At 38.0% G+C, this 14052-nt stretch overlaps 2 protein-coding genes across 6 annotated transcripts in view; one reads left to right on the forward strand and one right to left on the reverse strand.

The window, feature by feature from the left end:
* Gprk1 (G protein-coupled receptor kinase 1) overlaps positions 1 to 7648 on the forward strand; it is a 48762-nt gene extending 41114 nt beyond the window's left edge. For 4 of the 5 annotated variants that reach the window (XM_076790602.1, XM_076790604.1, XM_076790607.1 and 1 more), the window contains 8 exons: positions 1773 to 1964; positions 3253 to 3560; positions 4351 to 4525; positions 4963 to 5340; positions 5451 to 5505; positions 5849 to 5997; positions 6335 to 6427; positions 6782 to 7648. In XM_076790602.1, coding sequence (XP_076646717.1) covers positions 1773 to 1964; positions 3253 to 3560; positions 4351 to 4525; positions 4963 to 5340; positions 5451 to 5505; positions 5849 to 5997; positions 6335 to 6427; positions 6782 to 6901 — 1470 coding nt within the window. In that variant the 3' untranslated portion in view covers positions 6902 to 7648. The remainder of the gene's footprint in view (positions 1 to 1772; positions 1965 to 3252; positions 3561 to 4350; positions 4526 to 4962; positions 5341 to 5450; positions 5506 to 5848; positions 5998 to 6334; positions 6428 to 6781) is intronic. The other variant, XM_076790603.1, reaches the window with a different exon arrangement.
* Positions 7649 to 8746: 1098 nt separating this feature from the next.
* Positions 8747 to 13850, reverse strand: LOC143355630 (uncharacterized). Its single transcript, XM_076790645.1, has 8 exons — positions 13712 to 13850; positions 13379 to 13534; positions 12630 to 12947; positions 11298 to 11462; positions 9951 to 10180; positions 9693 to 9864; positions 9319 to 9484; positions 8747 to 9226 (listed from the first exon to the last, which is right to left on the reverse strand). Exons 1-8 carry the CDS (start codon positions 13781 to 13783, stop codon positions 8814 to 8816), a joined length of 1692 nt encoding a protein of 563 aa, XP_076646760.1. The 5' UTR covers positions 13784 to 13850; the 3' UTR covers positions 8747 to 8813.
* Between the last annotated feature and the right edge of the window lie 202 nt (positions 13851 to 14052).

Genomic DNA, 14052 nt, shown 5'->3' on the forward strand with positions numbered 1-14052 from the left:
TATTCGATATTTATATTGTAATTCAGAGGAATGTTGTTAACTTGAAAACTATGTCGAAACCACGATTTCTTGATTTTTATCCTGATTTGCCTTTATGATTATAAAAATTATCCACCCCCCCCCCTCCCCCACAGGTAAATATCTCGAAAAAGGTATTAAAAGGTCACATGTATTCGATCATTTGGAAAAGTCTTACGAAAGTGAACGTTAAATTATTAAGTAGTGCCTTATACTAACTACGTACACTTTTTGCGCGACGTATTGTTGTAGCGAACGTTTTCAACACCCGAGTCTCTTGCGTCGGCCAATCCCGAGATGTTACTATGAACTCTTTTCGAGGTCGGTTGAGCTCGTTAAACGAAATGACTGAAAATTTAAACATCAATTGGCCTAAAGTTTCGAGCCGTTAATTACTATAGGAGTAACGAATCTACCTATTTTAGGGTCACTAAGATATACAAAGACCAACCTAGCAACCTTCCTGCTGTGTACATCATGTAATTCGTATGCCGATGGCATGTCAGCGTAACATCTCGGGAACAGCTCGTGTAAATGACACAAGTAAGTAGTGTTTTGAAAACGTTTCGATGTCAGTTACACAAAATATGCACTAAACGATCGTTTCCCATTCATAAACGTCAAATTGATTCTCGCGAATCTTTCCAAGATCGATCAAAATATCTACAGTCGAGTCAAAAAGTATTTTTCAACACTACATTTCCGATTCCGGGAAAATTGTCGATATTTAAACTGTGGTCATTCTGTAAAAAGAAAAAAAAACAGTAGTACATTATATTCGGTACACCTATTATAATAACAGCAAGAAATAATACCTATAATTCTATAAAAAAGTGTACACGGAACACTTGTTACTGAGAAAAATATTCTTTTGATGTTGCTACTCGTAAAAAAATTACTATATTTTTTTACTAATTGCACCAATGTTCCGAGAAGTATTTGAACGCTAAATCCCCGATTCTCGAAAAATTGCCTACACTTAAACTGTGACGATTTCGTCAAAAATGCTCGTACGCTAATAAATTTGGAGTCATTTTAAAGACTTCATTTTATTCTAAGATTTTTTCATGACGTAGCAAGCGAGAATCTGAGAACACGTTTTTTTCTCGAAAGTGCTACACATTCAAACGTCTGTGAAAACTTTGGAAAATTATGTTCATGGCTGAAACCGCCGTAGACTTAAAGATTGGAGCTTCTTCTTTACAATGACACGTTAAAAATTGATGTACGATTTTGTTTTTCGGTGGTACGAGTTAGTATAAGTGGTATAAGTGACACGACAAGGGCTTTGTACGACCGAACTTGTTCCTCATTTTTGTTCCACGAAACCGTGAAAAAAATCGTAACTCAATTTTTAAGGAGTCGTTGCAAAGAGGAGGCTTCGATCTTCAAATCTACGGCAGTTTCATTTCGGAGAAAAATTTTTGAAATTTTTTAGACGTTTGTACTCGCTGCATTTTTTTTTAGGCGAAATGGATCTTCGGTTTTCCACCTGTTACATAGTGTAAAAATATCTTAGAGGAAAATGAACAGTGCTTTGAAATCAGTCGAGGCTTGTGATGTTTGTTCTTGCGAAACTATCGCGATTTAAATGTCGACAATTTTTCGAGAACCGGAAATGTAAACAGTGTTTGAATACTGTTTGGTTCCGCTGTGTGTAAACAGGTGCTCGCGTAAAGCGAATTGTTCTGTAAGATTCGTCGACGAAAGAGTGAATTGCATTCACGAGTTTTTCGAACCAATTACTGTTTCAGTTGACGATGAACGACTTCAGTGTGCATCGAATAATTGGCAGAGGGGGTTTCGGAGAGGTTTATGGCTGTCGGAAGGCAGACACGGGGAAAATGTACGCCATGAAGAGCCTCGACAAGAAGCGAATAAAAATGAAACAAGGCGAAACGTTATCTCTTAATGAAAGGATAATGCTGTCGGCAGTCAGCACAGGGGTAAGCTACATTTCACAATGTTCCATTAACCCTTTGTAGATGAATTGTTTTTTACAATACAAGAAACCCGAGGGACAAGTTTTATTTTTAAAAATGTCTGTTTTTTTAATCATTTGATATTATAGATTTGATATTAAATGATATTATATAACTGGGTTTTAAATCATTTGATATTATATATTTAGTGCATTTGTCTAAGCTTCTGAACTTCATTGATATTTTGTTATTCATATTTTATCCTCTTTCCTATTTTGTGTTCGAGACGTGTAAAGACTTAATTATTGTCGTTGTTGCTTTATCCAACTCTCTTTCAGCCTATGCGAGGTAAAAAAATACTGAAATTTTAAAATAGGCTTCGACTGGTACATGAAGAACTGCGCCCGATTGGTTAAAACTCACGAACGTCTTAAGATAGACAATGGTTGTTTGTTTTGATTCATCTACTTTTAGGGATGAGGTATTCCTGACGCACATAAGAAAAGTTCCTTACCGTTTTGCAAGTTAAGGTATCATTTTCGACAAATTACTAGTTGAAAATTCGAGGTTTCATTTATATGCGCATTTTTCTTCTGGTCTTGCAATTTTGGGAGCAGAAGAACACGTGATTCTACATACAAAAATACGTTCGCAAAAAGAATTTATTATTTTTCCGTTTGAGATTGTTAATACTGAACCACGGTCGGATGACCGGTTTTTTAATTTTACGGTTGTTAACATTCTACAGACGGGTCTTTTGGAAATGGTTCATTAGTTAAGCACACATTATGATGAAAACTATACAAAGTATAAATAAATTCGATATCCTCGCTTTTGCAAGGCCACACGTCACTTTTAGCGCTCGGTAGGATTATTGTTGTTAAGAAAATAAAAATTTTATATCAATCTGCTTCACTTTGGATAATAAACTAAATCCAAAAACGCTTAATAAATAAAATACTTGATGTCGAATGCTTCAGAAATACTTTCTGTCAACATGATAACCTTCAAGGTCACACAAGGTCAGAAACAATGCAGACAAAACAAAAGTTACAGACACCATTGCTTTGCTTGCAAAAAAAAATTAACTTTCTCCTCTTTCATTTTTGTTTTCCACTGTTTATTATTTGCAAGAAAAACACTGGCCGGTGTTGGTGTGAATACCCTGTATATGTATACATATGTTGTTGTATATGTGTACAACAATCTATGAATGCCGGGGAGTTGAAGCCAGTTCGACAGAACTCTTTGTTCTCGTTTGTAAGTTTAATAGTAGTTCTGAAAGACAGTACGATCACGATTAATCTTTCAGGTGGATTGCCCCTTTATCGTGTGCATGACGTACGCCTTCCAAACGCCGGACAAACTGTGTTTCATTTTGGACCTGATGAACGGCGGCGATCTCCACTATCATATTGGCCAACATGGTGTGTTCAACGAGAGAGAGATGAAGTTCTACGCGGCCGAAGTGATATTAGGATTAGAACACATGCACCGTAGATTCATCGTCTACCGGGACCTAAAGCCTGCGAACATTCTCTTAGACAAGCATGGTCATGTCAGAATATCGGACCTGGGATTGGCCTATGACTTCTCGAAGAAGAAACCGCACGGAAGTGTGTAAGTACAATCAAATTTCCCAGCAGTACTTTAGTCAACTTATTATTAAGAGAACAGTTTGTTCATTACTGTAAGGAGCAAAACTGATTACACACTATTTGAAATAGCATAACTTTTTTCAAATTAGTCGAAATAACTTTAATGTTTTTGAGAAGTTAGAAGGATCAATTTATTAGACGAGATGTAAAAAATTTTTGACAAAAATTTGAATTGTTCGGAATCGTGAAAGAAATAGTAAAAGTTGGCTTTCTCAGCTTTTTTATCTGAGCCTGTATTGAAAATTTAAAGAATGTGTTTGATTCGCTCAAATCAATTATATCCATGATGAAAAGTTCACCGATATTGGTTACTTCGTTCACGAGTTATAAACGATTAAAAGCGCGATTTTAAGTCGAAAATCGTGAACAATGGCAATTTTCCCACTTTTACAATTTTTTACATCTCGTCTAATAAACTAATCCTTCTAACTTCTCAAAAACACTAAAGTTATTTGGACTAATTTGAAAAAAGTTATGCTGTTTCAAATAGTGTGTAATCAGTTTTGCTGCTTACTGTATATTGCTTCCAATTATTACATATTTTACTAATGGAAAATACTTTGAATAAAATATTCTCTATTTCTCTAGAATGGTACTACTCGATTAATTACTCAAACCACACAACGTCAGTACATATTTTTCCTTCCTTTAAATTTCTCAATCGCAGACGGTTAATAAGTGCATCACTGATCTAATTAGAAAAAGGAAATAGGTTTCCGAAGCAAATTTACTGAAAAATCTTTTTGTTTCAGTGGCACGCATGGTTATATGGCGCCAGAGGTACTCTCCAAAGGCGTCACCTACGACTCCAGTGCAGACTGGTTCTCGTTTGGCTGCATGTTACACAAATTATTAAAAGGACACAGTCCATTTAGGCATCATAAAATGAGAGGGAAACATGAAATAGATCATATGACATTAACTAAGGTGCGTAACTCATGCTCACCATCCCACATATTCCCTTTGTTATCATTAGACTGTGGATCTTTATGCAAAATAAAATTTGTATACGTCAATTGCAATATATAGGAGCTAAGTAAAAATTTATTTTGTTCATTAATAATATTTATATGTTAAAAATGGTATATCGCCATTGTTAAACTCTTTTAATCTTTTTACTCTTTTGAATTACACCTACTCATTTTAGTCATAAATGCATCAAATCCGCAGTCTAGTTATCCTCATACAATAACGTTCACATACTGTTTTTTCATACAACCAACAGATAGTTATTTTAGATAGTAGTTCTTAGTGATTCACCTTGCATGTGAAAACGTTACTGTATATTTTAGCTTATTATTGTTATTATTATTATTAAGGGTTCAGAGAGTTTTCACGGTACTAACGGGCTAAAATAATTTCAGAAGGTTGAGCTACCAGAAACATTTTCGAAAGAGCTGCGATCGCTGATGGAAGGTTTGCTGGAGCGGGACGTGAACAAGAGGATCGGTTGTCGGGGCGGTGGGGCGGACGAGTTGAAAGAACACCCGTTTTTCGCCGGCATCGACTGGCAACAAGTTTATCTTCAGAAATACACACCGCCACTTATACCACCGCGAGGCGAAGTGAACGCGGCCGACGCCTTTGATATCGGTTCCTTTGACGAAGAGGACACGAAGGGTATCAAATTAACGGAAGCGGATCAAGAGCTTTACAAAGATTTTCCTTTAGTCATTTCGGAGAGATGGCAGGCCGAGGTTGCGGAGACCGTGTTCGAGACGGTCAATCTCGAAACGGATAAGGTACAGATTCTCAATACGTTAAACTTTCTCTTGTCCTACCAGAGAAAGAAAGCCGAGGCTCCGAACGTTATCATACCGTTCATTCTTTTTCTTCTTCTTTCCCCTCGCAGATAGAAAGTAAAAAGAAGTCGAAACAGAAACAGAGGTTCGACACGGACGAAAAAGGTAAACAACAAAGTGTACTGTTCTGTTTGTGCCCTTTGTGCTCGAAGTTATTTTGCGAATCGTGGTATAGCAGGAGGTATAGTGGGCGATTCTATAGGCAAAGATCAGTCCATAAGTGTCGGGTTTTTCATTTTATATTTACGTGTATTACGTGTATGATCCTCTGATCGCCTTTATCACGATTTACGAGACGCCCTGTATAAATGTAAACAAATTTAGTTTTGAATAATGGTAAAGTAATTCTCAGTGACTGCTCGAAACCGCCATTCGAGTGCAAAGGGTTAATGACATCTTTATAGTCAGAGTAAAGAGATATCATTGTAATTATAGTGATTTATTACAGGCTCGGATTGCATTTTGCAAGGTTATATCAAAAAGTTAGGGGGCCCTTTCGCCAGTGCGTGGCAGACACGCTATGCGAAATTATATCCCAATCGATTAGAATTGTATCCTGAATCCACTGTCAAGCCGGAACTCGTTTTTCTTGATCAGGTAAACCTTTTTTTCCTTCCAAAATGAGTGACTCACTTACTAGTCTTTTTAAACAATATTAAAAGAATAATTTAATGATGCTATAAGTTATATTTAATGCTACAAACGCATACGCAATTTTATATACAAGGTAGATCACCTAGTAAGAGAACCTAAAATGTCTTTCTTATTTTCAATTACATAATAACATTTCTGGGGAAAATCGATTAAGTCATTAAAGATTATATTCTTGCTTACACATTTTTGTATAGCATTTTAAACTCTAATTCACGGTGACTTACCCTGTACGTTGTAGATTATTTAATATTAAATTACAATGAACATATTGAATTTTTAGGTGGAAGAAGTTAGCGCGGATCTTCAACATGTAAAAGGGGAACAGTGCATTATCGTCCGCAAAAAAGATGTAAAAATAGTGCTCACAAATCCCGTAAGTAACATATTCCCCTAATATGCCTACTTTCTCAGAGATTTTCCTTAGATCAATTCCTTACAATCTAGCCTGTCCAGTATATGCAAATAAAACGTACCCTAACCGAGGCAGAAATCACAAAATTGATAGTATACATAGAGAATAAAAACGTAATCATTCAAATTGATCTGAAACAGAAAATATGAATTTTATAATCTATGTTTGACCGTACGTAGTGTATTACAAACTATCCAGACTAGCCTTTGTTAGCAGACCGGTACAGTAAACTCAGGATGTTTATTGGAAAGCCGCGATTACTTTTCAAATGATAAACATAGTTGGCACGTTTGACCGAGAATCGCATTCTTTCAGGACGAAATCAGTTTAAAGGAGTGGGCGGTATCGTTAAGATCTGCGCACAAGTATTCTATGGAAATGTTGGGCAACATGGCAAAGAAGGCTGGCAAAATCTACGGGACGAACGGTAACTAGCCCAATGCTGATACCTGTATGCCGTTGACATACTCCAGCCCCACTGCCTACCAGCAGCAACAGCAACTTTTTTTATACTGAGAATCAACACGAGAAAGAAAGAGAGAGAGAGAGAGAGAGACCATTGAAGAATATCTCCAACGAGGATATGGCAATCGGTTGGCGATTTTCCGCAACCGCGAACCAAAAGCATCTAGGTCTCGACGAAACAGCTCCAAAGAAACTCCCTTTGAACGGCGGGTAGCGTCGCGCTGTATAGAGACTCTAGGAAGTAGTGTCGTACGAATCGTCACGTCGTTATATTTGTACGTTAGTTGTATGTGCAATGTGACGTAGGAATTAGCAATTGATCAATGCCCATCAGTATACACTCCCACCAAAACTCGAAATTCGCACCGTGTACACGCGTTACATACAAACGTGAACAAATACACACACACACATACACACACACACACTCTCTCCAGGCAGAAACACGCAGGTGACACGAAAACGCAACCAGTAGTATATTATTGTTATATCGATACGAAGTATACCCTGGCCCCGATTATACTTCTCCACCGTTTTATACCGTTCGTTTACTTAATTTATTTACTAATGCAGGACAATTTTATATTGTGGTTACGTATTAGTAACATGCGCGCAAATTCGTTTATTTATTGTGTTGAGAGAAATGAGAGAACGAGAGGGAGTGAGCGAGAGAGAGAGAGAGAGAGAGAGAGAGAGAGAGAGAGAGAGAGAGAGAGAGAGAGAACGAGAGAGTGAGAGAGAGAAAAAGAGAAAAAACGAAAGAGAAAGAGAGAAGAGCTCGAACAGTTTGTACATTGTCGGTAGCCAACCGAAGATGGTTATAATAATTGTATACGCTCGAGTAGGTACTGGCGAGTTCGCTCCGGCAATAAAATTGTGCGACGAACGCAGCTCTTGTATTAATATTTCTTTATTCCACTCGGTCCTGTATTCGAAATGAGAAAGAAGAAACATGAGAAATCTGATATTTTCTGATAAACAATCGTTGTCCTTGCTTCTTCTGCACAGCGACCATATTGGAGCGCATTATGTCTTGGAAAATTTTTCATGACTGGACATTGTAGTGTCGCAATACATCTTGCGGAACGGGAATATCAAGCATAAAATATTGCAAACTATTTTGGACGACTAAGTTAGCTGCTTTTTTGACAATAAAAATTGCTATCGAGATCATTCTGGCGTCCCTTTACCAAGGGAGTCATTCGATGGTGAGAAATTATAAGTATCGGATCCTAACAAATGTCTGAGAGAAAAGAAGAATATTAAGATTATCGGTGACTCTTAATTCTTTACACTTGAATGGCTGGGTCTATTTTGATCCAGCATTTCAAAGGCAATTCTAGCTACTCGGTTCTGTGTGTGATTAGTATCATTAAAAATATGTTTGAAAACATTAATGAACTGTTAAACGACTGTCTAAATGAAGCTAATCGTCGTCATCTGTATTGCCATCTGAATCTTTACTCAATTCATTGTAAAAGATAAACTCGTAAAAGTTAAAGGAAAACTCATAATTAATATGTACTACCTTTCATATACTTGGTCTAGTATAATTTAAATTGGTGACAATTTTCGATATAGTGATAACGATCGTGTTTATGACCATAAAACCCGTGGAATTTCGCTGCTATATTTTTGTATAACAAACGTACCCTTTATTATTAGTTGTTGATTATTCTAACAGAAAATGAGTCCCCAGCTGCTGACTGTATACTTCCCATGTTAAACTGTTCTTAGAAATTCCTCTACATTGGGTAAGTACAATGATTTTTATTTTAATAAAATAATAAAATAGTATATATATATATGTATATATAGTAGTGGGGATAATTCCGCGACATATATAGAGAAATTCAATACAATAACACTGTACTCCACGGCTTCATTTCCTCCAAATTTCCCGTAGAAACAGAGCCAATTGAGAATTCACATTGACAGATTTCAATCTTCTTTCCAAAGCCTCGAAGTCGACTCTTTCCAACCACGATGGGGGGTCCATCTCTTTATGCGGGAGCGGGCATAGCAATCGTTCCACTGCGGCGCAAAAACCGCACCAACTTCTGAAATTCAGCGACTCCTTGATTTCACCAATCACAGATTTCAAGTACGCTTCTTGCTCTGCAGTCACGGGCTTTCCAATGATGTCCTGCAGAGCCTCGCAAATGTCGCCAGGTAAAATGCATCTGGTAGTCCGTAGCGCTTCTTCTTGAAATTTGTTGAAAGCTCTGCCAAAGATCAGCTTTCTTCCGGAGGAAATGAAAACGTGTTTGCTGAGGTAATCTAATACTGTTAAATCTGAAAGAAATTAAGCGACAAGACATTTATTTCATAAAGCTGAACGAAAAGTGGAATCTTCGGGTAATATGTTTGTAATATATAATTATCACACTTGCCGCGCAGACTCTCGCTATCGAGAATTTCGAAGCGGGCCACTTGGCGGGAAAATACTCTGGGCGTGTTCGCCATTTTGGAGTTCAAAGATCCTTGGTACCCTCTGGCGCGTGAGTAACTTTCGCCTTTAGCTCGCAGAGCTTCTTCCAGCGCAAGCCTTCTCTAGTGTTACAGAAAACCGTTGAATTAAAACTACGTGTACGTATATGTCTTATAAATGTATATTTTTGTAGCCGTTTCTAAAAACAACTACTTTTCACACGGGTAATTATCATTGATTTATTGACGAATAGTCACGCTCTAGTTCCTTAATATTACACTAACATATTCTTTATGTTTTCTAAAAGATTTCATGAATTCTGTTTCCCACCTTGAGTGAGAATTCTGCTTCCACTTTATCTCGATCTAGTTCTCGAAATAAGTGTTTCAAAATATCTGGTTCGATGAAACTAACAGGCAGCGTGGAAGCCGCAGCGGCCAATGCAGTTATCTTTTTTGGAGTCGACGAGGGATTTTCTGTGTCGCCGTTTGTTGTATGAACTCTATAATAAAAACCAAAGAAATGGTTCATTATTCTCCACGATTCGAACATCCGCTAACCATGAGAGAATACAATTTTTTTACTAACGAAGTCCTCCGAGAACCATCTCCTATATGCGATATTTGAGTTTCGGTTGGTTCTAACAGGTCATGGACTTCTGTGTATTGTCTATAAGCTGAACCGCTGCGGTTCTTCCCTTTACGCAAGCGTTTTCCTCGCCGTCGAATGACTGCCAGCTCCTTGTTTGCTCTTCCTGGGCTGACCTCTTCTGCGACTCTACTCGAGTCCTTGGCAGATATACAGGGTGAGTCATTTAACTGCAGTAGCAAAATTTACTCATAAATTACTTGTTAATAAATGTTCCAAACGACAGCTGTTTGGTATCGAGTGGAACAATAATATGTGATCATTACCAATTAGCCAAATACTGTTTCAAGCAAATTTAGCGTAATGTTTGTACCACACTTTGCGAGCAAAAGACTTGCCCATTTGGTACCAAACCCTGCTTGGAGCAGAATTTGGTCCCCATTTTATATGAATTTGGCACCCTTTGTCGACAAATTCCGAGACAGATGGATCGCAAATTGAGTGCAAAATTTCCAGGCAAAATTCCATGCCAAATTGAAGCCAAACCTTGGCTTCGTTCGGCCCTCGTTGTGGAGGGCAGGTCCGTCGCACTTTGGCATGAAATTTTGGCTGCAGACTTTGCACTCAAATACCGAGCCTAATGCGGAAACATATGAATAGGAATTTGGAGACAAATTTTGGTGCCAAATTCAAAGCAAATTGTTTACTGGGTTAGACTGCGGATTTTACGCATTTATGGAAATAATTTATGTATATAATTTGAAACAGTAAACCGACTAAATTAATTAAAGAATTTGAGTACATTTAACTGAATAAAATTGCTAAAGAAAGAAAGAAACTCCTATGCGGTTTCTGTCTGCTGCAACTAATAAAAACAATTTTTTCCACTGGCTAATCTTTTACTACTTTAAGTTTATGGCTTAGCCAAATTACGATTTAAGATAACTTTGTTATGTATAAAAAATAGTCAGAACATTTAGCAACGCTATTTTCAGAAGTCAATAATCATTTTGACTACTCAGATTCTAAACGTATAATTAACCCTTAGCACTCGAATGGTGACTGTAAGGCACTACTAAAAATTGCTGTATCATTATTCAAAATACGTTTTACATTATTAAATTTATTTGTATTCAATAAATTACTAGACACTTCAGTATTGTACGAGTAAATTGCATCATTTTCGTATGTATAACATGAAAACAAATATATAGAAGGGAAATATTCTAGGTCGGAAGAAATGTTTCCTTTTGGAGGTAAAATAGCTTCGAGTGCAAAGGATTAAGAAGTAATTGTTACATTTCTATATATAAACAGTCTTGCTTGGAATTTAAAAAAAATTTCTACCGGTTCATAAATGTCTTCGCACGGGCTCGGAGGTGGTGCATCTGTTGACGGCTTAGGCGAATGGTGTCGGTATCGAAGTGGTGATTTGGGCACCACAATCTTAGCTTTTCGAGAAGTTGGAGGTGGTTCTAAAGTCAGAGCATGCCAAGTGAAAGTTTCATTTTCCTAAAAGCATAGAAAAGTTTTAAGTCGTCATTCTGCCACAACTTGGCATTATAATTGGTAATTTTTAATTACTATACGTCCTACATAAGTCCTAAAAGCGATCCTATGTAACATAGGTCCTAAAAGCGATCCTTTCCCTGTAAAACCAACTTATCATTACTTATCACTATTTATTACTGTTCCATATTGTTGAGATTAAGCCTATTTTGTATTGAAACCTTCGCGGGGTACATAAGTAGGACATTGTATTGCTGCGCATGCGCAGCGTCGTTTCTAGCCTTCGGGCCTGCGGCGTACGGCCCTGCTTGTGCGCTTCATGCGTTTCGCTTCGCTCTCGTGTGTGCGCACTTTTATCAGAGAGGAAATGAGAGTGCTCACGCTTGGGGTTTCAATCTCCCCACTTTTCTGTATCATCTTTTTAGCCTGGAACAGAACCTGCATCAACTTTTTAGCCTGGGACAGAACCTGCATCAACTTTTTAGCCTGGACCAAAACCTGCATCATCTTTTTAGCCTGTATTTGAACCTGCATCATCTTTTAGGATGGATCCTCTGGATAACATAGAAGTAGCATCCACTCTGGCATTATTAGAAATCCGCTGCTAATGATGCAAGTAAGATGAAGCAGGTTCTGGTCCAGACTAAAAAGATAATGCAGGTTCTGGTCCAAGCTAAAAATTAGACCAGGGGGCAGCACTAGACCGGGGAACATAATTTCTGTTTTACCTAATTTACACGTTATCGCGCCTATACATATTATAACTGGTTCTCTTCGCAACACATTGTATGTACACACTTTATAGACGTGACTGAAGATCTGTACTACGGCTTGTGTTTATGTACAACCTTATGTTTACGTGTTCCTCTTGTGTTTGCAACTTTGGACCAGAGAGGATACTCTCTGCTTGAACTAATACTTCCAACTTCTCTGTATCGGGAGCGAAATAATATGATCATAATATGGACCGCTAATAAATAATAAAAGATGATTTTACAGGGAAAGGATTGCTTTTAGGACCCACGTCAATCAGACATTTTTTACTCCCCATTCGGTGGGTACTCTAAGTATCGGACCTTTCTTTTATCAGCCTTTATAGCTCCGGTTTCTCACAATCGATGCTCAAAATTTGACTTTGCATAAAGCCATGCAAGTTGATCGACTACAAACCATCTGTTTCTTGGAGTTCGCTCTGAGGTCCAAAATCAGCGTGGTGCGTTCTTGCGGATTACAGGTTGCCAGTATCTCATCTTGTAGTCTATTTGTCAACGCAGGTCCACTGGCAAGCGTGGGTGCAGGCGTTAACGGTCTGGAATCTGTCTCGGTATATTTGCGGAATAGTTCCTCGGGAACAGTGGCGGTGTCAACATTAATCGCCTCTATATTTTCGGCAGGACCGACCGTGTCCGCAGTGCCGGCAGCCGCAGCTATACTTGCCCTAATCATGTCCATTTCTTCAGGCAGCAAAAGCGCCTTCCCCTCTGTCGCCTAAGAAACAATTGCACGGTCGGTCTATGCTAACCATACCTTACGCACAAGGGTCAACCCCCCCCCCCCCAACAAAAGTACGGTTAAGTACAGTTAAGTTCAGTAATATTTAGCAAGTAAGTAAAAAATACGAATCACCGTCGGTAAAAGGCTGAAGGAACTTGGAGGACATGGTAAGTCAGACGAAAATGGAAATAAAGAAGATATGTGCAGTATTAAGGAAAAAATAGTATGAAAACAAAGGAGGAAATAATTAAATTAGAAAAAAAGATGAACTAGAGGGAAGGAAGCGATAGATGAGAAACTATAGATAGCCGAGAGGAAGTTGAAAGCATTCGAGGTGAAGAGAAGAATGGAAGGAGACGGAGGAAAGCATTCATTATTGTATCACACAAAGACAGTCCGTATAGTGTTAAACTGAGACTTCTTACCCATGAATCCTTAGCTCGTCGGAGAACCTCTTTGGCTTCACAGTCAGCTGGGTGATTACACAGTACAGAACAACCATAAGGGTAAGGATTGAAAATACCAGAAAATGGCCGAAGTATAATAGGCGCTGGTTTAGTAGTTCCTGAAAGTTCTACACGCTGAAATGGAAAATACGTTCAGATTTGTTTCGAACTGCTGCTTGTGATGCGTATAAAAATCTCCTTTCTTGCGACGCTATGTTGTTAATTGATTAATTAAGGTTAATGTGTGATAAACATAGAAAAAAAATCGTAAATCAAATTGTTTCGTTGTTTTAAATAATATTTGGAAAATACCTTAATTTTAGGGCGATCTACCGGCCGAGTACGCGCTTCCATTAATCCTGTGGCACTTGCGATCTTCGACATTGTTCTTTTTGATTGTTCCGCGCAAAATTATTGCCGGTCTACCGTGTGTCTTGAAAATTACTGTCAGCACCAACAAAGTAGTACCGAATCTCCTTGGCAGCGCGTTGCTACGCGTATGCGATTGGTCGATAGAACCTAACGGGAGTTGGGTGCATTTTAATCCGGAGTTAATCCGGATTAATTTTATTGGAATCACTATATCGAGTAGTACACGAGTAATATACAGTGAATAATCAAAATATTAGAACCACACCGATTATCCGACGATT

This window comes from Halictus rubicundus, chromosome 7 (genome assembly GCF_050948215.1).
Source record: "Halictus rubicundus isolate RS-2024b chromosome 7, iyHalRubi1_principal, whole genome shotgun sequence".
Taxonomy (NCBI): domain Eukaryota; kingdom Metazoa; phylum Arthropoda; class Insecta; order Hymenoptera; family Halictidae; genus Halictus; species Halictus rubicundus.